Source organism: Periplaneta americana, chromosome 13, assembly GCF_040183065.1.
Source record: "Periplaneta americana isolate PAMFEO1 chromosome 13, P.americana_PAMFEO1_priV1, whole genome shotgun sequence".
NCBI lineage: Eukaryota > Metazoa > Arthropoda > Insecta > Blattodea > Blattidae > Periplaneta > Periplaneta americana.
Genome location: NC_091129.1, coordinates 11,829,827 through 11,854,552, shown reverse-complemented (window position 1 = coordinate 11,854,552; position 24,726 = coordinate 11,829,827). Strand labels below are relative to the sequence as shown.

Sequence of the window (24,726 nt, the reverse complement as noted above, 5' to 3'; positions counted from 1 at the left end):
GCGTTAACTTAATGTTACAGTAAAATCAAGAAGTCATACCATCATTCACGATGGGAACATAAACATAACTGCTAACATACTTGGTAACCATGGAAACATAACAACGACGCCATTTCCTCATATTCTGCCGTATACTTCAGCGCTCCACGATTGTGTTCTGTTTGTAAATCACGTAAGCATAAGCATGAAAGTTTGGAGTTTGCAAACTTTCATGTTAACGTCTTACGGTAATGTTTATGTCAATGCTTATGTGAATCATTGTGAATGATCCCATTTGGTAGCCTGGGCGCAAACTTCTGTGTTTATGTTACGGTGATGTTTAATTTTCATTGTGGATGGGCGGTGAACAATAGGAATAGTACTCATGTACAAAATACCACTTGATTTAATAACAATAACTATTTATTTAAAGGCAGCTTATATGCAATGAAAGATAACTTTTACCAGGAATAGGTAAAACTAAAAAATTTTCAGGAGCGAGCCCCTTCATTTTCAGAAGCCAAAATGTAATCCATCTCCACTAAAATATAAACTGCACTTTGGCCTGAAATAATTTGTTTAATTACCGTAAATCAAGAAAATTTATAAACTCTAAAAATATATTCATTACAATGGCGGTGGTTGTTGTTTAGTCTACTGTCCGAAAACAGGTTTAAACCTCATAAGTAACACCAATATGGCATCACTCATGAGGCAACTAGGTCAGAAGATAATGGGGTAGGGTGGCCAGTTCCTTCTCCCCCCCCCAAAGCATACATCACCGATTAGCTACATATTCCACCAATCAGATTTCAGAATAACGGCGGTATACATACAATAAAACTTGGCAAGGTTCAACGTGGACTAGCGATTCCACATTTTGTCCACACTTACAATGAGAAAACCACCGAAGCTAAGATAAAGATACATTTACTGAAATATATTTACAAATTACTTACAAATAGCTTTTAAGGAACTCGAAGACGTTTGAGATGGGCAGGGCATGTAGCACGTACGGGCGAATCCAGAAATGCATATGTTTTATTTAATGCTTTTTAGGTATTGCCAGAAGTGTTGATTTGTGTGTTTTTTTTTAATCTAGACTAAAATTGCAAGTTTCTTGTTTATGTTAGTTAATTAGGATACAATTAATTATGATACTTAATCACTCATTTAAAGTTTGTGTGACTGCAACCTGTGTATATTTTTGTGTGGCTTTTTCTATTATTGTATTTGTATTTCTGGTGGTGTGGAAGAGAAGGCCTGATGGCCTTAACTACACCAGAATAAATAAATAAATAAATAGAGTGTTAGTTGGGAGGCAGGAGGGAAAGAGACCTATGTGAGGCCGGGACGTAGGTGGGAGGATAATATTAAAATGGATTAATCTTGCTTAGGATAGAGACCAATGGCGGGCTTATGTGAGGGCGGCAATGAACCTCCGGGTTCCTTAAAAGCCAGTAAGTACTACCTAATTCATAGGCCTACACTGAGTCTAGTTAAAACCGTCATATTGTACTGTAATACAGTTTCATAAATAATTATTTCATACATAAGCTCGAAGTCACTTCTTCTGAAGGCATAATTCATCAATTTTGTAGTACAACATACTACCAACAAATTAGAACGTTGACACTTAATAAGCAGACAATAAAATGAAACTTAAACCTATAGTGTATATGGTATAGTAGTATACATATTTTATGTGATAACCACACTCAAAAATTTATATAAACAGGAATTATACCTATGTTCTATGATATAATATGACGTATATTATATACCGGTATTACATTATAAACAATGTTAGACCTACCTGATAATAGAAGACACCAGTAGTTGATTTATAAATAATTTGATGCACCTAACCAAATAGGTGTTTTGTAGGGATTCGATCGTTCACGTGATAAAAACGTTTAACAAAATAATCACAACATTATAACTTGCGTAACTATCCATTAAAAACTTGTGAATTTCTACAACAAACCCCCTGATCAAAACAAAAGAAATCTACAATGACAAAACAAATACGAAATCACAAAGCAACGCTAATCTCACAATATTATATGACAGTCTACTATATACAGTCGCGAAGATTGAGATGATTTTTTGAAAATCTCGCGATAAAGCGCTCCAAACTGTTAGCAACTAGAAACAATAGACTTTGGATTTAGAGTGGACTGAATCGTATTTCCATCGAGTGCTAGGTCGTTGCGTATTTCGCATTGATGCTCGTGAAGAGAAATCCTAACATCTATTTCTTATTTTACTTCTAGATGCAAAAAGTGGTTAATAAACAGCAGGAGGGAAGATCTAATGACAAAGAATGAAGCATATCTTTATAATAATATAAAGTTTTGCTCTCTTCATTTCGAAGACACACAATTTATGAATGAAAACAAAAATAAATTAATCTGGAATGCAGTTCCAACTTTATTTGATGTTTCAAATAAACCTGTTCTGTTATTACCTGCAGCTGAGAAACAAAAGCTTTGCACTAATTCTACGTCTGTATCAGCTGATTCCTTGAATAATTGTACATTTTCAGACAACTTAGGCCTACTTTTTTTTTCAAACGATATGTTTTTAATTATAGCTGTTAATTTTGTTGTTATTTTTATTTGTTACTTTACTAGAGATGTAGAAAAAGTAAGTCTGTTACAATCACGTTTTATTTCCAATTCTGGTGTGATTATTATTGCTTAACCTCATCCCACTTTGTTAACTACGTAAGCCTACACTACAAGTACCGGTACACGTAAGTTACTCCATTAATTCATATTTTCATTATTATTGTTATTATATTATTGTTGTAAAGGGAAATGCAAATTAATATTTATTGGTTTCATAGTTAATTATCGCTATAATCTTGAATGAGTGAAGCGATTATAGTAAATTTCAGTTCGTTTTGCACAAACAAAAATAATATTAACCTATTTCTTGCAGGTATCTTCGAGTTTATGGCGGAATTTAATATACTTCATTAAAATAATAAATGAACTTTATCCATTTAATATTTCAATAATGGAAGGAAGGTGTTAATTTTTCCAAAAGAACACAACGAAAGTGTAACATATTTTGTCATCTGCTAGGAGAGATCTGTGATGATGAGGTGATAGTAGCGATCCTAGTGGTGGGCAAATACCCATGTTTGCATTTTTACTACATATTGAGCTTCGCGACTGTATATAGTAGACTGTGATATTATCATACCACAATTACCTCGCTGCTTCTCACTCTATTTACATAATGAAATTGTTCGTGTGCTCTTTCACAGTATCAATAATACGTATCTTTATGAAAATTGAAACAGCTTGCCGAGATAGGAAGTTAAGCAGAAAATTCAATAAATTCCACATCGACTCTAGAGTCGTCATCTCTTCGCTTGCTGGAACAAACCTTATACGTAAAAAAAAAAAAAAAGAAAAAAAAAAACCTCATCGAAGCCTTAAGTTGCATCCTAGATCATATATACTAATTATAGGTTTAATATTATGTCCCACATACGAGATACACTAGGTATTAGATTCACAAAGATGTTGTTCACCTGATGATAGTAATAAATACTGTATCATATTTCAGATTTGCTCCAGTAACGTCTTGTGACGTAGATCGAATATTTTCAGAGTACAAATATTGTTTCTTTTTTTCTGAAATCGGCCTGGGTAGCGTAGTCGGTATAGCGCTGCCCTTCTGTGCTCGAGGTTGCGGGTTCAATACCGGCCCAGGTCGATGTCATTTAAGTGTTACATAGAAATTGGACGTGTTTTTGTTTATTTTGTTTTGTTTAATGTATTCAGAAGTTTAAATTTAATTTTTTTACTTTAATATATTTCGAAGTCCATTTGTAATAATTCTCTCATCTGAAAATAAATTAAGTTATATATTTTCCTAAGATAAATTAGCGTTTTATTTGAAAAATAGAACTGTATGAACAACACTGTTATATACTCTGTAATATGTACATATATATGTATGTACGTGTGTATGTGTATATATGTACGTTATGTTTAATTATTTATTTACACTAATATTATTTACGACGTTTTTCCAATTTGAGAAACTATATTTACAGAAAAATCTGTCAGATGTATTTCCAATTCACTGTGGGCTAAAGCAAGGAGATGCACTATCACCTTTACTTTTTAACTTTGCTCTGGAATATGCCATTACGTCATTAGGAAAGTTCAGGATAACAGAGAGGGTTTGGAATTGAACGGGTTACATCAGCTGCTTCTCTATGCGGATGACGTGAATATGTTAGGAGAAAATCCACAAACGATTAGGGAAAACGGGGATTTTACTGGAAGCAAGTAAAGAGATAGGTTTGGAAGTAAATCCCGAAAAGACAAAGTATATGATTATGCCTCGTGACGAGAATATTGTACGAAATGGAAATATAAAAATTGGAAATTTGTCCTTTGAGGAGGTGGAAAAGTTCAAATACCTGGGAGCAACAGTAACAAATATAAATGATACCCGGGAGGAAATTAAACACAGAATAAATATGGGAAATGCATGTTATTATTCGGTTGAGAAACTTTTATCATCCAGTCTGCTGTCAAAAAAAATCTGAAAGTTAGAATTTATAAAACAGTTATATTACCGGTTATTCTTTATGGTTGTGAAACTTGGACTCTCACTTTGAGAGAGGAACATAGGTTAAGAGTGTTTGAGAATAAGGTGGTTAGGAAAATATTTGGGGCTAAGAGGGATGAAGTTACAGTAGAATGGAGAAAGTTACACAACACAGAACTGCACGCATTGTTTTCTTCACCTGACATAATTAGGAACATTAAATCCAGACGTTTGAGATGGGCAGGGCATGTAGCACGTATGGGCGAATTCAGAAATGCATATAGTGTGTTAGTTGGGAGGCCGGAGGAAAAAATACCTTTAGGGAGGCCGAGACGTAGATGGGAAGATATTAAAATGGATTTGAGGGAGGCGGAATATGATGATAGGGAATGGATTAATCTTGCTCAGGATAGGGACCAATGGCGGGCTTATGTGAGGGCGGCAATGAACCTCCCGGTTCCTTAAAAGCCAGTAAGTAAATAAGTATATTTACAGAAAAAAAGAATAATATATGCAACATACAGAACACAGCTGCAATCGATTTTTGTTTTTTTTTTTTATATCTGTATAAATAGACGCACACAAATGTGTAGCCTATAATATATGCCCACACAATCTTGGCACGATACACCGACTGGTGAAACCTCGCGTTACTTCCAAGCCCCAATCAAGAGACGAAAAAACGAGCAGTCTGCGGTATACCAGACGCTTGTAGCAGACAAGTACAACAGGCATTGCACGAAGCTTAGGTATACATACGTCTTTAAACATGGTTGACAATAAAGAATTATTATGTGATAAACCTAATCACTTAGGGTCAAGCACAATCGCCTCGGAAATCAATGTTGAGAGGAGAATCCAAGAGTGAAACACCAAGTCATGAAAAAAATAAGCTCGTAATACAGTATGTATGCAAATTGGGTGTCAAATATTTTAGGGATGCATTCCTAATGACAACATATTGACAACATATAAACATGGTCCTGAGCAGTGCTTTTTTCTGGAAAAAAATTTTCCGGAACTCTAACACTCGATCACATTATAGAACAAAAACGTAGGTTTAAAAATATTAGGCCTACATGCCTCATATTACAATAAGTTCCAAACGGAGCTCATCGATTTTAAGCATAACGGAAATTTTGCAATTTCGAGCTATAGTTTCAGGGTCAATAACAGAAGATGGCACCACTAGATTGCATGAGCTACTTTTGCACCAACGATAATAATGAGAAAATGTAAACTCCTGGACTCGGCAGTGGCGGCAATTTTAATTTTCAATTTCTCTTATAAAATATATCTCGTTGGAATTTGTAATGGCAAAAAGTTTGCCGGAACGCGTTCCGGACCGTTCCGGCTGAAAAAAAAAGCGCTGGTCCTGAGAATGCTTAGTTTAAGAGTTACGCTACTTTATTGCTAACAAACAAGCCCATAGTACATCTGATACTTTTAAGCAAGTTATTAAAAAAAATCATTACAAAAATTCCTCAACCTGGCCTCCTCCTGCGTTCCATTTCTGGCTTACTCTGTTGAAAACAGCTGGAATGTTTCGTATTTGTTCAAATCAATTTAGGATACACTCTTTCTGAACGTCAACATTAGGTACAACAGTTGCATAAACTATAGATTTAAAATATCCCCAGAGATAATAATCCATTGGATATAAATCTGGGGATCGGGCAGGCCATTCAATGGATCATCCTCGACCAATTCATCTTTGCGGAAAATGGCAATTCAAATGAATTCTCAGACTAAAGTGAGCTGGAGCGCTATCATGTAGGTATAACATTCAGCAAATAAAATCTAGTCCAGATAAGTCGTCAAATAGGTATTTATAATATTTTATTTTACTTGATTTCAATCAAACGACAACAAATTTCAATAAACGGACACACAATAATATTGTTACGAACGTTTTCGTCTATTTCGCCATCATCAGGTTACAATTTCATAGGCCTACAATATCATTTTACGTAATTACAAAATTACAGTGTAAAAACATGCGACTTTGTTAGCACAAAAAGGAATAGCACCCACCAAAAAATGCTTTTAAATATTGTTATAAGATTTACATGTGAGATAAAGCATAATGATTTTTAAAGACACCCATTCATTGTAGCTAATATTTATTTATCTAATGGCTAGTAATTAGTTAACATGAGAACTTTTACAAAAACATTAAACAAAACTATAATAAAATCATCTTCATAAATGCTTCCTAGTACCGGTTGGTTTCCCAGAAGCAATGTATAATACTTACTTACTGGCTTTTAAGGAACCCGGAGGTTCATTGCCGCCCTCACATAAGCCCGCCATTGGTCCCTATCCTGAGCAAGATAAATCCAGTCTCTATCATCATATCCCACCTCCCTCAAATCCATTTTAATATTATCAATATTATCTTCCTATCTACGTCTCGGCCTCCCCAAAGGTATTTTTCCCGCCGGCCTCCCAACTAACACTCTATATGCATTTCTGGATTCGACCATACGTGCTACATGCCCCGCCCATCTCAAACGTCTGGATTTAATATTCCTAATTATGTCAGATGAAGAATACAATGCGCGAAGTTCTGCGTTGTGTAACTTTCTCCATTCTCCTGTAACTTCATCCCTCTTAGTCCCAAATATTTTCCTAAGAACCTTATTCTCAAACACCCTTAATCTCTGTTCCTCCCTCAAAATAAGAGTCCAACGTACTGCAAATTGATTTAAAATAAATATAATAGTAACATGTTGGCAGGACAAATAATATAAGTATTTAAAGGGCTCTAATATTTTAACGCTATAATTTTGTAATAAATAAAATGATAATGTATGAATTTGTAACTTGATGATGTCGAAATAGGCGAAAATGGGTGAATGTAGAGTATCCAACGCCCACTGAACGAATATTTCGCTTTTATCACTGCCAATGTTGGGCTATAATCGTATATGCAAGGTAGGCTATAACAAAAACCTAAACTAACCAAACCTAACCTGTCAAAGAAGTAACAAGTTATACTAAATATGTGTAAAATTGGCCTATGTCTCTATAGTGGGCGGGACATAAGTAACATTGACCAAAAATATAAAATACATATGCGCGCGAAAACACACTCGCACATATAGAAATCCGCTAATTAATATGGCAATCTGGGAGGAAATTAGAAGCCTGAAAGCCACAATCAAACAGACAGTAGCGGACGAAATAAGAAAAGCTCTACCACGACCTGAGCAGAGACCTGCAAGGAAAGATACAAGGACAACAGTCATCGTTGAAAATGCTGATGCAGATCAAGAGAAGAAACGGAAAAGGGGATCGGCCCCTGAACCACCCAGCAACGAGACAAACATACAGATGGCCAGTGAGCAAGCGACGTTATCAGAGCCCAGAAGCCAGGAGAATAATAGCCAAGATAGCGAAAATATTCTAAGGAACGCCCCATCCAGAATTAACGGCGGGGAAGACGCCGAGGATGAAAATGCAGACAGAGAAGGAACCTGGACTGAGGTAGTCAGACGTGGCCGCCCTCAGAGACCGAATATCAGAGGTTCAAAACAAGTACAAGACACAAACCTTAAAGCGGCAGACAAGATAGCGTGGTTATATGTAGGCAGCCTACATCCAATGACGGAAAAGGAAGGCCTCATAAGGTATCTGCAAGACAACGGGATCACCAGCGACATTTCGTGCGACCAGTTAAACACCAGAGGAACGAACAAGGCATTCAGAGTAGGGATTAACTTCAGCCACCTTACCAGAGTAAACCACCCTGAATTCTGGCCGGAAGGAGTCCTCGTAAGACGGTATATTTTTCGACGCTCAGGAAACACAGTTCTCATCCCCACGAACGGAATTCCCCAGAGCGAAACACGTCGATAAAGGAAAGGATAGCGCACAACAGCAAAAAGAAGCTCTGAGGACACTACTATGGAATGCAGAGGGAATTATAAACGCGATACAAATGACGCCAGACAATATGTTCCAGCCATATGACGCAGTGATCCTAACGGAAACTTTTTTAACGAAGGAATGGCATACAGAGAACTTCTACTCTATTAACTCTCTCGCTACACAAGGTGTGCATGGAAGACCGAAAGGCGGCCTCACACTGCTCCTAAAAGCCAGGCTATCGCCATTCAACATTATGTTAAAAACAGACAATATTCTAACGGTCAAAACTAATCTGTGTGTCATCATATGCGCATACTTTCAGCCGGACTACAGACAGGAAGACATCATAGACGAGTTGACAACAGCACTAAATTCAGTACCACGAAAAGCACCAGTGATACTCGCGGGAGACTTAAACTGTAGAATCGACGCAGACAACCACAAATCAAAAGCAGTAATCAGCTTCTTAGAAGAAGAAGGACTCACGCTGACTAACAAGAAAGAAGGCAAAACATACATAAGTTTCAACGGGTGCAGCACAATCGACTTAGTCTTTAGTAACCAAGAAATATCGCGACAACAGGTGTTAGAAAGTGTAGTCGCGAGGAAACATCTGCCAGTGGACACAACAATATATGTCACCAACGCTCCAGCAAAGAAACAAGAAAGAGTGAAGATAAGGAGAGAACTGGATCTAGCTGCAATAGAGAAAACGGACACCAAAGAAATATCAGACACCATACAAAACTGCAACATAGAGGAGGCAGTAAAAATTATGGAACGGTGCATCCAAGACGCAACTCTGAAAAGCAATCGGCAGAACAGAAGGGCGCAACCTTGGTTCAATCAAGAATGTTACAAAGCAAGGAAACACACGATGATGGCACTAAAGAAAGCACTCAGCACACAAACAGTGGAGCACCTACAGAGATACAGCGTCAGCAGACGAGAATACAAGAACGTAATAAAACGGACAAAAGAAAACTTCCAGGAGGAAGAAGAACGCAAACAAATAGAAGAGGCAGAACAACAATGGTACAAGGCTATATCACCAAGACAACCACGCTTCCCGAAGGATATACCAATGACTGTATGGGAAAATCATTTCAGAAACGTACTCCAGAACAGAGAAACACGGCCCAAACTGGAGCACATAGATACAGACGTGGTACCATTCACCGTAGCAGAAGTTGAACAAGCAATGCACGCGGCAAAAATGAAGAAAGCCTGCGGCCCAGACAAGATCTTTAACGAACACCTAAAGACCACGGCAACATACTTCAAAGAAATATGGACAACAATCTACAATAAGTGCCTAGAAGAAGGAAAAATTCCAGAGAACTGGAGGTGTGCAACACTAAAAGTCCTGTACAAAGGCAAAGGTAATATAAGTGACCCAAATTCATACAGGGGCATAGCCCTGGAATGCGCACCATTTAAGATACTGACAAGCCTAATAACGAAAAGACTATACAAGCTCACAGAAGATGCAATACCAGAAGTGCAGTTCGGTTTCACAAAAGGGAAGTCTACGCTTCAGGCGGTGATGTGCCTCCAGGAACACATAGAAGAAGCACTAAATAAGCAAAAAGGGAAACTACATGCAGTCTTTATAGACTATACAAAGGCTTTCGATCTTGTGAACAGAACAATACTTATAGATAAACTAGAGAACATCACTGGAAAGAACTACATCACAAGACTATTAAGGAACATCATGGAAAGCAACTATGTGCAAATTGACGACAATATCGACAGATCTCAGCCACTGGAACAGACAAATGGAGTGCTACAGGGCGATCCGCTAAGCCCGCTGCTATTCAACATAGCAACATCAGATGTCTACAAAGACATTGAAGCAGACAATGTCAAAATCTACGCCTATGCGGATGACATGGTGATTCTATCCACAGACATAGACGACCTTCAGACAGCGTTCAATCACCTTAAAGAATGGGCAAACAAAAACGAGCTACTCCTAAACGAAAAGAAGACAGTCACAATGACGTTCAGGAAAGGGGGTAGAGCAGCAGCCAACGACGTCATAATGTATGGAACGGAACCACTGACAAGAGTCCCACACTTCAAATATCTAGGCATCACCATGCAGACGCAGGGCAATGTATACACATTGCATGTAAAGGAAAGAGCAGCAGCAGCAGTGATAGCCATGAACGGAATAAAAAACCTACATAAGATATCCCTGTCGACAGCAATGAAGCTTTTCGAGCTCAAAATCACACCCATAATAACATATGGAATAGACTTAATATGGGAACACCTAACGAAAAACAATCTATCAGACATCGAGAGAGTCAAAGCGACATTCCTGAAGAAAGCATTATGTCTATCCAAATACACCCCATCACGTCTTACCTACGTATTGTCCAAGGAATCTTTCTACATCGAAGACCTGAGATATCAACTGCTACTGACATCTACAAAGGCATATGACGACCTACTCCAGGAACTAAAGGCAAAGAGAGCAGAGATATGTATGGAATTCTACGTCACGGACGCAATGATGAACACAGAATGGAAGAAGGCCAACTACGAATTGAGACATGTGATGACGCGATTCGCAGTCCATGGGTTTCACTTCAAGCTATGTAGCGTCGAAAAATACCACCAGCCAAATGATCACTGTGTATGTAAGCTCTGTGGAGACATTTGCGACAGATACCATGCAGCGACGTGCGAACGTAGAACAGTGTCATTAACAAAATCTTGTGAATCGTAATTAGGTTACTAACTATATGCACATTGTGCGCTTCTTCTTATTATTATTATATATATATATGAGCTTTCGGAGCGTCCAAATTTTTGGTATATGGATTTCCGCGCTTTCACCAATACTAGTGAACGAATTAAAATTAATATGTTAACAAATAGCTATTTTCGTAAGCTCTAGCGTCTAGCACAACAAAAGACGAATACATGGTACTAAGTTTAACATACACAATTAGCAAAATAAATTACGAAATTTGATTTTATAAGTAGTTACTATAAACAATACTTTATTGCCTTACACTAACCGCACAATTTTAGTGAAGAAAAGTATAAATAAATAATTTGAAATAATTCTAAGCTCAACACAAGAGCTTCATCGCACCGCTATAATGAAAGAATCGTTCTTCAACAAGGTCAGCTGTCGGCATTTCGTGCAAAATCGCACGATTCACACTCGGACACTTCGCTTAGCCTCGCCTCACAGATTGTAAACCACAGAATGGCGCCATGAGTTTGAATTCAAATTTTCATGAACTATGTTACAGTAATACAACACTAATATCAAAATCATATCACTCAAAACATCTTTGCAGCTTCAGACTTTCTTTTGCTACTTACGTACATCAACGTAAAAGGATCCGTAAGCACTAACTAAAGTATCGAACATATTTGTATTCAATTTCACGTAAGGAATATTATTGGGCAAATGTAATTCTTTCTTAAGTCGAAATTCAGATTGTGGTTTTTAATATCAATTCTGCGTTAGGAATAAAGGAAACTGCAGTATTACAATATTAACTACAATGCAATATTTCCAATGAGATGATGACATACATATTGTATGTGACGAAATGACTATAAAAATTACACTACAGTAACATAATAATGCTTATGCATATGATTGTATGTATTTTAGTTTAACACTGTGAGAATATCCATTGGAATGGCTATTTTCTTATATCAATTTGTAGCGGATTGATATATTGATTTGGGAATTTAAATGATCTCAAGCTACAAGAACACAAAAGGCAAGTGATTTTTTTTTCCTATAGGTAGCCTACTTTAGAGATGGAAAAATAACAGACGAAAGATCGTATAAAATATTTCAAAATAATACAATTTAGATGATTAGGTATTTAAAATAGTGTGAGTCTTGTCTTTCAAATCCTATGAGCATATTTTTCATTCATTATATGAATCACAATTTGTAGCATAGGAAGCTCTTACTTCAATATTGCAGGTAAGGAGTGAAGGTGAAAATTGTATTACTAAAAAGAATGAACTGGATGAGATATTTTAGTTTAAATATACTCCAATACAAGGGGGCGGGTCTCGACGGAAATATAACCTAATTTCTATTTCGTTTTCTATCTCCACTAATATATGATGGATTTTCAATTTGAAAACCACTATTTACAGAGGAATAATTATATTACGACATATGTTTCATACAGAATATGTGTAATCAAAATGCTTCACTTACCGCAAAAATTCTCTCGGTGGTTACTCTGCCAGCAGCTGACTACTGTACGTCAAGGGCAAAGAGGACGAACTACAGAACACAGTCACGGTATCTAGTGGAATATAAACACATCAAAGAGTGTCTTGGAGAAGTGGGAAGTAATTTCGTTTGTGTTTTGTTCGAACAGCTGTTTGAATAGTAGAATAAACACTACATATAAATGCTGTAGGTATATGATGACTTCTTAAAGTCTTATAGGCTACTTCAGTGAATCGAGTGAATTAAGTTAATGAAAAGAGGTATGCGTTTATTTTCTTTGAATTTATGTGTTTATTCTATTATAATTTCATTATCATAACCTCAAACGAACATTGTGATTGGTTGCACTTCTGAACATTCGTGAAAAAGTTTCGGTAAACAAATTTTAGCAAATAAAGAAACACACAGTTTAAACATATTGCGTAGAATATAATCTCTATACTTGACCTTTATGCTAATCTCACTGCACTCTTGTTCAAAACAACCCAATCTAGGACTACTAATGGTTTGCAACAGATTTACTGAACTGTCACTTATTTCTTCCGAAAGATTATATCCTGCATTAACATGCAAGACTATTCGACTTATGAAACATTTGTAATCTTAGATTGAACTTCTATAGTATAAATTACTTAAAACATATGACAAATCATTCCATGGCACCGTAACAAACTTTAAGACCGTGTTATGGAAATTAATTGCAACAGGAGTGTATTAGTTTAAATTCATGTAAAATTCATCTAAATTCTGTTATTGGCGTCTCAATAAATTCCACATAACCAGTGCCAACGCTCGAATTGAATTCTTTTAGGTTTCTAGGTATCGAATATAGGACTATTTTCCTTATCTTTAATGGGAACTCAATTAAATCCATCTCGTGTTGGTTTTGAAATAAAACTCTTCTAATACAACAATTTAAATTATTTGTAAATTGTCATGAATAATTGCTAATTTTCGAACTATTTCTACAATTTGGTCTAAGTTAGTACAAGACAATTTTTATGTTATGAACTTTATTTAATTATACGTTTTTAAGAAAGTCTAAAAAGAACGCATACATAAGTGAGAGAGAGAAACGTATGGTTAAACGAGCGTTGACGAACTTCCGCCGATTTTGGAATAGATACCGACGCACGTAGGTTAGGTTAGTTTAGGTTTTCATTATCCCGTCAAGATGAAGGTGAAAGCGATTGAGTGTGATCTTTTGTTTTCTATGTTGGCAGTTCAAGTGCGTCGGTGTCTATTCCAAAATCGGCGGAAGTCCCTCAACGCTCGTTTCACCCCAATCCAGAAAATTTTACATTGACTTACCTTATTCTTAATATCACCCATGTCATTATTTAAGGCTACTGAAAATACAGTAGTTGCATTTTGACAAATTTCATCATCTCTCTATTTTCGCGCTAAAAATGTACGGTTTCATGAGGAGTATATTAGTGAAAATTTTATGACATCAGTATATTAAATTTACAAATTAATTTCGTAGAAGTTCTGTTAATGCACGAGTTATGTGTAACCAAAACTTTAAATTGAATTATCTCAAAGAAATTTTCAACAACAAGTATTCAAGTAGGCCTATTTCTCAATGGTTTAAAACTAGAGTGATAGAACTTGGCATTAATATCTCTGTTGTGAGATGAAGCATTTGATTGGCTGTATTCAGCATAGTTTTATTCCTAGATAATTTTATGTAAAGCAGTATTTACTTACGGCTTTTAAGAAACCTGGAGGTTCATTGCCGCCTTTACATAAGCCTGCCATCGATCCCTATCCTGTGCAAGATTAATCCAGGCTCTATCATCATATTCCACCTTTCTCAAATTCACTTTAATATTATCCTCCCATCTACGTCTCGGCCTCTCAAACGGTCTTTTTTCCCTCCAGCCTTCCAACTAACACTCTATATGCAATTCTGGATTCGTCCATACCTGCTACATGCCCTGCCCATCTCAAACGTCTGGATTTGATATTCCTAATTATGTCAGGTGAAGAATACAATGCGTGCAGTTCTGTGTTGTGTTACTTTCTCCATTCTCCTGTAACTTCATCCCTTTTATCCCCAAATATTTTCCTAAGAACGTTATTCTCAAAACCCTTAATCTCTGTTCCTCTCTCAAAGTGAGAGTGCAAGTTTCACAACCATACAGAACAACCGGTAATGTAATGGTTTTATAAATTCTGACTTTCAGATTTTTTGACAGCAAACTAGATGATAAATGCTTCTCAACCAAATAATATCAGGCATTTCCCATATTTATTCTGCATTTAATTTCCTCCCGAGTGTCATTTATATTTTGTTACTGTTGCTTCAAAATATTTGAATTTTTCCACCTCTTCGAAGGATAAATTTCCAATTTTTATATTTCCATTTCGTACAATATTCTGGTCACGAGACATAATCATATACTTTGTCTTTTCGGGATTTACTTCCAAACCTATCGCTTTACTTGCTTCCAGTAAAATTCCCGTGTTTTCCCAAATCGACTGTGGATTTTCTCCTAATATATTCACGTCACGTATACAAGAAGCTTATTTTTTTAAGTGTTTATGAGAAAAGATTGAAATTATCGTACTGCACGCTTAAATTATTTGAATCAGGATGTAGACTGCAACTAAATTATGGAGTGAATTGTAGGATGTCCCATTAAAAAAAAACCTTTGTGTTACTACGAATTTCTGTAACATTCTGTATAATTGTCAACTACTCCAAACATTAGGCTGTGGTCAACAGTATAATGCAAATACAAAACTACTTCCAAATAGTTCAACACTCTGTATATATCTGTGTATGCATGCACATGTATATGAACTTGGGAATAAATTGTATCTTAGGCATATATTTTTCAGTGGTCATGCCAATTTTGTGATTACACTCTTAAATTTATTATTACAGGACATTGAAGAGTTTATTGGGATTATGACAGGCAAAAAGAGATATCATTTAAGCAGATCAAGATCACGATCTTTGTCTCCAAAGACGAAGCATAGCAAACACAAGAGCTCCACAGAATCAACCAAATCTTCTGCAAAAGTAAAACGCAAAAGAAGAAGCAGCAGTTCCGAAAGACCTGCATCTGTAAGAAGTGAAAGTACTAGTAAAATGAAGAAGCGAAGCAATTCAGCAGATTCCTCTTCGAGTTCTGCTGATTCACAGAGTGACTCTTCATCATGCTCTTCTTCTAAAAACAGCAGCTTAACAAAGTCAAAAGGAAAGAAGAAGCATAAGAAATCGGACAAAAAGAAACGGAAGAAAGAAAAGAAAAAATTAAAAAGGAAACACAAAAAAGAAAAACGTAAGTTAAAGAGGACTGCAGAAGCAGCAGCAGCAGCAATGAATGTAACAAACACAGAAAAGACAAAAGACATAAAATATGAAAGTGAGAAGCCTAAGAAGCTTGACGAAACCACAGATAGACTCTTGATGGACAGAGCAAAAGCTATGGCTCCTATGACAAAAGAAGAGTGGGAGAAACGTCAGAGTGTGGTGCGAAGGGTTTATGATGAGGAAACTGGAAGACACAGGTAATGTATTGGTCTGAATGGAGGTGGGGAGAGCAATGGTGAATAGTTTAATGGCTGACTTTTTCCAGTGCTAATTTAAAAAAATTGTAGCATAACGTTTCGAAGAGTGGATCTCTCGTCGTCAGGTAAAAACGTACTCTGGGGATCGTTACAAACAGCTAGTCTGACTGATCGACAACCGTCAGATTGGTGCGAGGTATAAAGACAGAAAACACGATGTCATAAGGTGTTGTAACATGAATTATAGAGAATGAAAACAAGAATAAAAAGAATTCCGTGATTATAACTAAATAGTAGGTTTTCACCTGACGACGAAGAGAGATCCACTCTTCGAAACGTTGTGCTACAATTTCTGAAAATTCTTCTTCTTTAGTAGGTGCTGCAATTTCGTCGAAGTTTTGACCTTCTCAATTAATTTACGCCATTCTTTTCTGTTATGAACAAGATTTGGCCAATTCTCTACATTCAGTGTTTTCAAATCGTTGGTTATGTTTTCCTTCCATCTACTTTTTGGTCTTCTTTTTGCTCTTTTACTGATGGGGTTCCATTTATATATTTTCTTAACTGTTTTACCTTCGTCCATACGATTGATATGGCCAAACCATGCCATCCTTTGCGTTTTGATATATAGTTTACTATGTGTTGGTTTTGTATTAAAATGTTTAACTCTCTATTATTTCTAATTCTCCACTCATTGTTTGCATCTTTTATTGGGCCAAATATCCTTCGTAATATTTTCCTTTCAAAAACCAGGAGCTTTTGCTTAGACAATTCAGTTAGGGTCCAGGTTTCACTTGCATATGTTACAATTGGTCTTATTACTGTTAAATAAAGTCTTAATTTTGCTTGTTTGGATGCGTATTTGCTTTTGAATAGGTTGAGATTGGCAAGGTATGCTTTATTTGCCATAACAATTCTATTGTTTATTTCTTCCTCGATATTGTTTTCGCCATTTACTATTGATCCCAAGTATGTGAAGGATTTTACTCCTTCAAAAATAGTATTATCCATCTGTAAGTTTTCTGGTTCATTATTTTTGCCTGAACATTTTAAAAATTTTGTTTTCTTTGCATTTATGATTAATCCATATTGTGCTGATTCTTCCATCAAAGTTTCGAGCTTTTCAATTAATGCCTTCTTTGATCTTGCTATTAGTAGTATATCGTCTGCATATGGTGTACATTGTACCAATCTTGTGCTTATAATACCTCTAATCTCTAGTATTTCTGAAAATTAGCAATGGAAAAAGTCCAAACAACTCAACCATTAAATAGGTAATGTAGTAATTAGAAACAAGGCTTTGGATATTTATTTTATTAAAACAAATGTTGATTTGGTATTTAAGATGGAGCTAGAACAAGTCATTCCTGCTTCATGTAAAGTCTGTAAGAACAGGTTTGAGTCTTGGAGACAATCTGTACTTACTGCAGTTTACTTTAGTCCATCATTCAAGAATAGTATTAATTATACAAATCTAGCTTTCAGGTATAGCTGTCTGTAAAGTTGATTTTAATAATTTAAAGGGAAAAATTATTCCAGGGTCTGGTATCGAATCCAGGACCTTTGACTGAGAGTGCTAATGCTCTACCGACTGAGCTACCCAGGAACTATACCAGAATCCGGCTCAATTATTCCCCTTATATCCACATACCTCAAGTGGGTTGACAGAACGTCAGAGCTCAGCATTGAATGCACATTTATTGTGTGACTTAAATTTGTGGTTTTCTGTTAATGAACAGTAAAAGTGTATTGTAGATTTGTATAATTCACTTTCACTATTTCCCCGATATTTAGTACATTTTTATGTATATATTTCGCATTTTGGTATTGCATAAAATTTCGCGGCCTAATCATCACCATTCTCTGTTATTGTTTTTCTTGTAATCATACAGGCATCTTTTATCTAAAACAGGCCTGCACAAGGTTTGCGCTCTCCGAGCCGGCTCACAGCTCATGAGCAGAATGCAGATATTAGCTGCGCTTTGTATAAGGGTGGACTGGAAGAAGGGATGATCTCGTACAAAATATACACAAAAGGAAGTACTATTACGAGTGCTTATGAAATGAATTCCCATTCAGTGGTTGCAAAAATATCTTGGACTATTATGAATTACTAAAAAAAGTATTTATTTTACAGAAGTAATAGAAATTCTATAGCTACTTAAATGTACAATATCATTTTATTATATTTTTGTTTATCAGTACATCAAAACGAGGTTTTGTGCTGTTGGCAGCTGAAAGGAACAGTAGCCTACTGATCGTAATGAAACATCAGTTACAGATGTTCGATGTCTGCCTTTATTAAAGTTGATCATAGAAAACAGTTGCTCACAAATATAAATGTTGAGCTAAACATAGCAATAATTTTCACAGCAGCCTGTGTAGTCGTGGATATTATTGCTAATGTTTAGTCTTGTAAAACTCAACCAGGCTAGTAGTATTATTCAAACGATATTTAGCTCTTAAGTCACATTGAAAATCAATAAGTTCGAGCTGTAAATCGTTAAAAGTTAAATGTTATGTTCCGTCTTTTAGATTCCTCCATACTGTACTGTAGCAGTAGGTAAGCAACGTGAAAGTTACTGAGAATAGGCCTACACACTGCACTCCACTAGATAGCTGAGTGGTCGTTTCCCTCTCCTCTACCTATAGCAAGTCTATGTCATTCTGACGTATCTTCCTCTCCATTTCGGCGAGCAGTAAACACCGCTCTCCCACTCTGAAGAAGCACGAGCGCTCATTGAGCGCTGTTTGTGCAGGCCTGATCTAAAAGATAAAAGTTTAATAGCGATATTTGCATTAGAAACATGTAGTAAATATCATTATTAATTTAATTTAATTTCTGCTACACTTATGACTATTTTTATATTAAAAAAATATATAAACTATTTGCTGAAATTACTCTTTTTCTCATTAATATTCATTCCCTATAGGCTAGATTTGTGAGCTCTGACATGCTTTTAAATCTAGCGAAGACAGCGTATTGCTATCGATAATAGTAGGGAAGATATTTAAGCTGCTAGTTATTTTAAATGCCTCACTCTCATCACAATGACTAAGTGAAAGCAACAATCTGATGATGTGTTTTCAAATTTGTTAGACTCATCAAAGGCGACGGAGAGGTGTTGGAAGAGATTGTGAGCCGAGAACAACATCGTGAAATTAACCGACAGGCTACTCAGGGAGACGGTGCTTTCTTCCAGTCAACAATGGCATCCAAATTGCGGAAGTAAAAGACATGGATATTGTAAAACTGAGTGTAACTAATTGGACATTAAGATGGTTGCAACTACATTGCAATAAATGAATATGTTGAATGAAGTCAATTGGCTTCAGACTTGAGAGTTCAAGTAATAATATTGTATGTAGAAACATGGACATACATCATAAGTGTCAATTTAAAATGGCAGATGATTTCTAAGAGAGGAATACTTACACTGAATACAAAAGCAAGATTGGTGAACAAATATTTAAGAACCTTTCATCTAGTCATTTCCTTATTATATGAATACATAGTACAAAATAAAAAAAAAATGCCGTTTTGCTCATAAAATAAACTGATTTTTTTTTCTTTAGACACTCGAAAGAAGTAAGATGTTTATTTACGTTTATATTTTCTTTCCCTCTCTGTTTTTTTTTTTTTATATAAGTCTGATTTTGTAACTTTCTCTTATATTTAACGAAAATTGTAAAACATTATATATTAATATCACAGTCTAGTATATACAGTCATGAAGCTCAATAGGTAGTAAATATGCATCCATAGATAGTAGCTAACCACTAGGATCACTACTATCGCCTCATTACAGACAATGCAAAATAGTACCGACACAGTCTATTGTTCCTGGCACCCTCAACAACTCGAGCTTCGTGACTATATACTATAATCTTTTCGCTGTAAGAAAAATCCTAATGTAAACAGTAGCACGTGACTGAAGTGAGGCTTCATTGGCCGCTGTTTGGTGCCATAGATTCTCAGTACGTGTTCCCGCCTACTGTTGAACATTCTGTTTCATGTTAAACATTTCCCGTTACTCGTCAAGTAGGCCTAACCTCACTACTATGCATTCGTTTGCTTAGGAAACGTTTACTTTATAATTACATTGCATTCCAATGGATACCATCCCACTGTGGAATCCTGGGAAACGAGAATGTGGATCCTTTAGCAAAGAAGGACAGCACTGCTACTTACAGACCTGTTACTAAATCTACGTATTCCTCTGTGAAAAGCTTTATTAAATCTACATACTTAGACTTCAACAAACAAAATTTGATAACACAATCTCAAGGAAAAAAATGGAACTCTGTGCATCATAATCCACAGTTAATTCCCGATTTACCACGAAAATCGTCTGTAGCTGCATTTAGATTGGCAACAGGCCATGATTGTTTAGCCAAACACCTGCATAGAATTGGAATATATCAGTCCCCTAACTGCCCATTGTGCAACTCAAATCAAGAAATGGATTCGGAACACCTCAAAATCTGTGCTCCAGTGGCTGGCCATGATAATATCTTTGAAAAATATTGGAGTGCAAGAGGTCAAATGACTTTGTCAAACGCCTGGCATTAGAAAACAACAACTTCATAATTACTGTAATTAAATTATTTTTAAGTCTTATGTCTTCACAATGGATGGTTGAGGATGCAAAAGCCATACTTCAGTACCACATGCTTACGTGAACAACTACGAGCTCAAGTGACACCAGCTTGTTACAAGAACAGACTACGTTGGTATTACTGTTGGTATTCATCCGCGTCCATAGTACATAACAACATATAAAAGTAGCTTTTCTTTTACATAGCGTTTTACGTATGAGTGAAGTGAAATGTTTCATCGTATTTAACAACTAGAATTCAATTTTTTATTTTCAAATAACACAAGATTATGGTTTACAAATACGAACTATATTTTCCTGCGTCGTGTGAGTGTTTTGACTGGGAGCCAATCACGAGTATGACAGCAATGTGCTTATGTTTACATTAGGATTTTTCTTACAGCGAAAGCAGTATAGACTGTGGTAATATGAAAGAGCAAGAATATGTTAGAGACATTACATGAGAAGCTCGTATTTGATATATTATGCATTACCTTCATTACGTCCAATTTCCATTATTAACACTAATAATTCCCCTCCAACAAGACAACATAATTTCAGTACACAGGTACTGAAGACTGTACTATATGATTAAAAATGTAACAAGTTACAAGCATTAAATATATATGTAATTCATACAAAAATAGTATTTCACAGTTTATGCAACTAATTGAGACATAAGATTAAAGATAGCCAAAAAAAAAATCCTTAAAGGACAATGGCCTCCTACTGAATGTAGGGAGTTCTATTCTTCTCAGGTAGTGAACCAATCCATGAGATATCTAACTTATATTGTAGGCAGTCTCAATTAGTTTATGTTCACACTTTTCTCACACTGTCACTTTAATGTCTGACTCAATAGTAATAAATATCACTGTTTTCATCTATCTGACTGTTGTGTGCCTTCATAAAAACCGATCCCTGACCACTGACTTCCATCTCATCCCTGCTGCTTTCACAAATTCGTCAGACCATCCTGGTATGGCAGGCCTCTCTCCCTCTTTCCTAGTCTGTTGTCCCATACCGTGGCAGCTTAGCCCCATCTTCCCTGCTGCATCCTACCTACTTCCACTTCAGCTTCATTCTTAAGACTAAGGATTGGTGAAAATAACGAAAAAACCGTTAAAGAATGGAAATTTTGTTTTTAACTCCAAAAAATAAAATGTTTCAGTTTTCTATATCTGTGCTTTTTTGGCTCTATGACAATTTAAAGCCCCTCACGACGAATTTAAAGGGACCAGAGCGATACTATATATATCATATACATGCTGTACTTTGACACTCATTTTCTCGACTTTTCAATTTTCAACATTTTGTAACATACAAAATGTTTATACAGTCAGTGCTGACATACTGCGGATAAATTTTAATTACTTCACCTTTCATAAACGAAATAGAATATGTTTAAAACCAAGCTCTCAGGCTCATTACTGGTGGAATCAAAACAACTCCAATAGATTCTATGAGATTCCTCACTAATATTAACAGCACCAAAATGGTAGTAGAAGAAAAAGCACTGATTTGTCTTTTCTACCTTGTCAGTCTGTTTCTAGTGTTCCAACAGTGAATGTACTGTATTTTTTTTTATTTTATTGGGTTATTTTACGACGCTGTATCAACATCTAGGTTATTTAGCATCTGAATGAAATGAAGGTGATAATGCCAGTGAAATGAGTCCGGGGTCCAGCACCGAAAGTCACCCAGCATTTGCTCGTATTGGGTTGAGGGAAAACCCCGAAAAAAACCTCAACCAGGTAACTTGTCCCGACCGGGATTCGAACCCGGGAATGTAGTGTATAAAAATGTCGAAGCATTAAGTGTTTTCTTTGGAAGATAAGGCGAATATTATAAGTGACATTGAACATGGTCTTTCGCAAGCGGATGTGGGTCGGCAGCTTAGTTTAAGTAAATCAACTGTGAGTAACAGTATACAGTGTAATCCATTCCACAGAAATGAAATATTTTATTTTCTTGTTCAAAATTTCATTCAATTCTGTCATTTAAGGTTAGGGGAGAGAGACTTCGGATATAGTGAAGAAATATACAAGTCCGCAGAGGTTCACTATATCGAGAGTTGACTGTATAACAAAACTTTTGTTACACTTTTTCTTCGATGAAGCACTGTTAAGCAGGAAAAAAATAGTCTTTGCCCAATGTTTGCAGCATTCTATTGTGGTAATGGCCTGAGAGAAATGACTAATTGCTGTACAAGCAGATAGGTAAAAATAATCTGAACAGTTAGTGTCTTCAATCTTTTCTTTTGCAAATTAAACCATTTAGCCATGAATTTAAATTGAATAACAGTGAAAATCGTTGAAATAAATCTTGCAATGCAGCGCACATCGTGTGGTACCGAATGAATACACCAGAGGGGAAAGAGGAGGTAAGGAATGCAGTCCGTGATTGCTTAGAGTTATTGCAGTACCCATGATGTTGCCAAATTCATAGAAACATAATGACTTCCTCTAAAATGGTGAATGTTAGAGAAAAAACTTTAGATATTTCAAATCTCTCCTCATGATGTATTACCAGTTTCATTTTGGTGCAGAGGTTACCATCCATTAATACTTTGATGAATTTACTGTCTAGTTTCGTAATTTTTAAATGTCTATTTTGATTATTTTACAGCCTATTTCCTAAATTTTAGGTACCTATTTGCCTGCTAAAATAAATGCCTGAATTTCTGGGCTTTAATGATCACTTTCACGTGTTAAATGTCAACTAAGTTTGTAAACACCTAGTTGAGTAGTTTCAGCTTAGCAGTAGCCATCTTCAGCACTAAATATATTTCTAAGTGATCTAGTGTTAGAAGTTGTGTAATAAAGATGTAAAATCTTATTTGAAAGTGTAAAAGTCGCTTACAGCAATTACATGTAAACTTCGCCAATGTATAACACTTAACAATTTGTTTGTAATCATTAGGGACCGGATTTTTATGTAATTACATATTATATTCCTTTCAACCTACTCGTATATAAATAACAAATCTTTGCAAATTTTGTAATTACCATTAATATATTAAAATTTGATACTACATATTTTTACATATTTACCCTACATTGCGGCTTAGTATTAATATAAATCTACATATTTCGGGGTTTTATTCATTTTTACTTCTCTAAAAAAAAAAAAAAAGCACACATCTGCTGGGAAAGTTTACAATTTGAAATACACAGATTTAAAAAGCCTTTTTACCTATCCACGAAAGGATATATTTCGGGACGAAACATAACGTCCTTAGTTCCAGGAAGTAATAGAGGCACTCACCCCATACCATCCACTGTAAATATGAGTGAACAAAAGGGAACCTGTTTCATACAACTACCTTGTATTGTAAAAATCACTCAGAAAGTAGCGTTGACTTCATGAGATGGAGTGGGACGAGGACGACATGATTTGCCTCGAACTATAATTGTTCTGCACACGTCTTAACAAGCCGTTCCCATGCAATTTGTAACCTTACCACCCTCTTCCTAATCCGTCCAGGGAAAACTCGTATCATGTCTGACATGAGCTGCGATAAAGTAGCCGACTTTTGAAAAGAAGCTGGAGTAAAGGAACAAATTGGAAAGATGTTGAAATAAATAGGTTTTCAGGTTATTGCTTGACCTCTTTACTTTAAATTTAGTAGACCTATACGAAAATGGGATTTTCCGAGCAATTAGAAAGTATGGTTCTCGGCTGGAATAACCCTACCCTTCTGAAAGAGACAGGAATGTCACTTTTCAAACAACAGTTTGTAAATGCCTATAGTTTGAGGTTTTAGTAGGTACTTTGTTTCTTACAGGGAGCAGCTAAAATGCATGTGTCCCAAATCTATTTTCTCCTAATCCAGTAAAGCGAAACAGTGCTTACAGTACTGTTGTATCATTGATTTCACTCAGTTCTCAAGTTTTAGTAATTACAATATAAAGTGCAAGTGAGTTTATCTACTGCTTTTAACTC

General features: G+C 35.9%; 2 protein-coding genes across 4 annotated transcripts in view; one reads left to right on the top strand and one right to left on the bottom strand.

Annotated features, from left to right (window-relative positions):
* Positions 1-12,782, bottom strand: part of Ald1 (fructose-bisphosphate aldolase) — a 227,935-nt gene extending 215,153 nt beyond the window's left edge. For both annotated transcript variants that reach the window (XM_069842918.1, XM_069842919.1), the window contains exon 1: positions 12,644-12,782. The gene's annotated coding sequence lies outside the window, so the exon portion shown is untranslated. The remainder of the gene's footprint in view (positions 1-12,643) is intronic.
* Positions 12,726-20,387, top strand: LOC138711745 (ADP-ribosylation factor-like protein 6-interacting protein 4). 2 transcript variants are annotated; one of them, XM_069842925.1, is made up of 3 exons: positions 12,726-12,847; positions 15,555-16,183; positions 19,284-20,387. In XM_069842925.1, the coding sequence occupies exons 2-3, from the start codon at positions 15,579-15,581 to the stop codon at positions 19,414-19,416; spliced, it is 738 nt and encodes a 245-aa protein (XP_069699026.1). In that variant the 5' UTR covers positions 12,726-12,847; positions 15,555-15,578; the 3' UTR covers positions 19,417-20,387. The 2 variants fall into 2 exon arrangements, with proteins under 2 accessions (XP_069699026.1, XP_069699025.1); XM_069842924.1 differs by having other exon boundaries at positions 12,784-12,921.
* Positions 20,388-24,726: the final 4,339 nt, after the last annotated feature.

Bases quoted from the DNA above. Each gene is read 5' to 3' on its own strand.
- LOC138711745 (XM_069842925.1), top strand. From the start codon at position 15,579: ATGACAGGCAAAAAGAGATATCATTTAAGCAGATCAAGATCACGATCT. The intron at 16,184-19,283 runs GTAATGTATTGG...CAAATTTGTTAG, and splicing joins GAGGAAACTGGAAGACACAG to ACTCATCAAAGGCGACGGAG.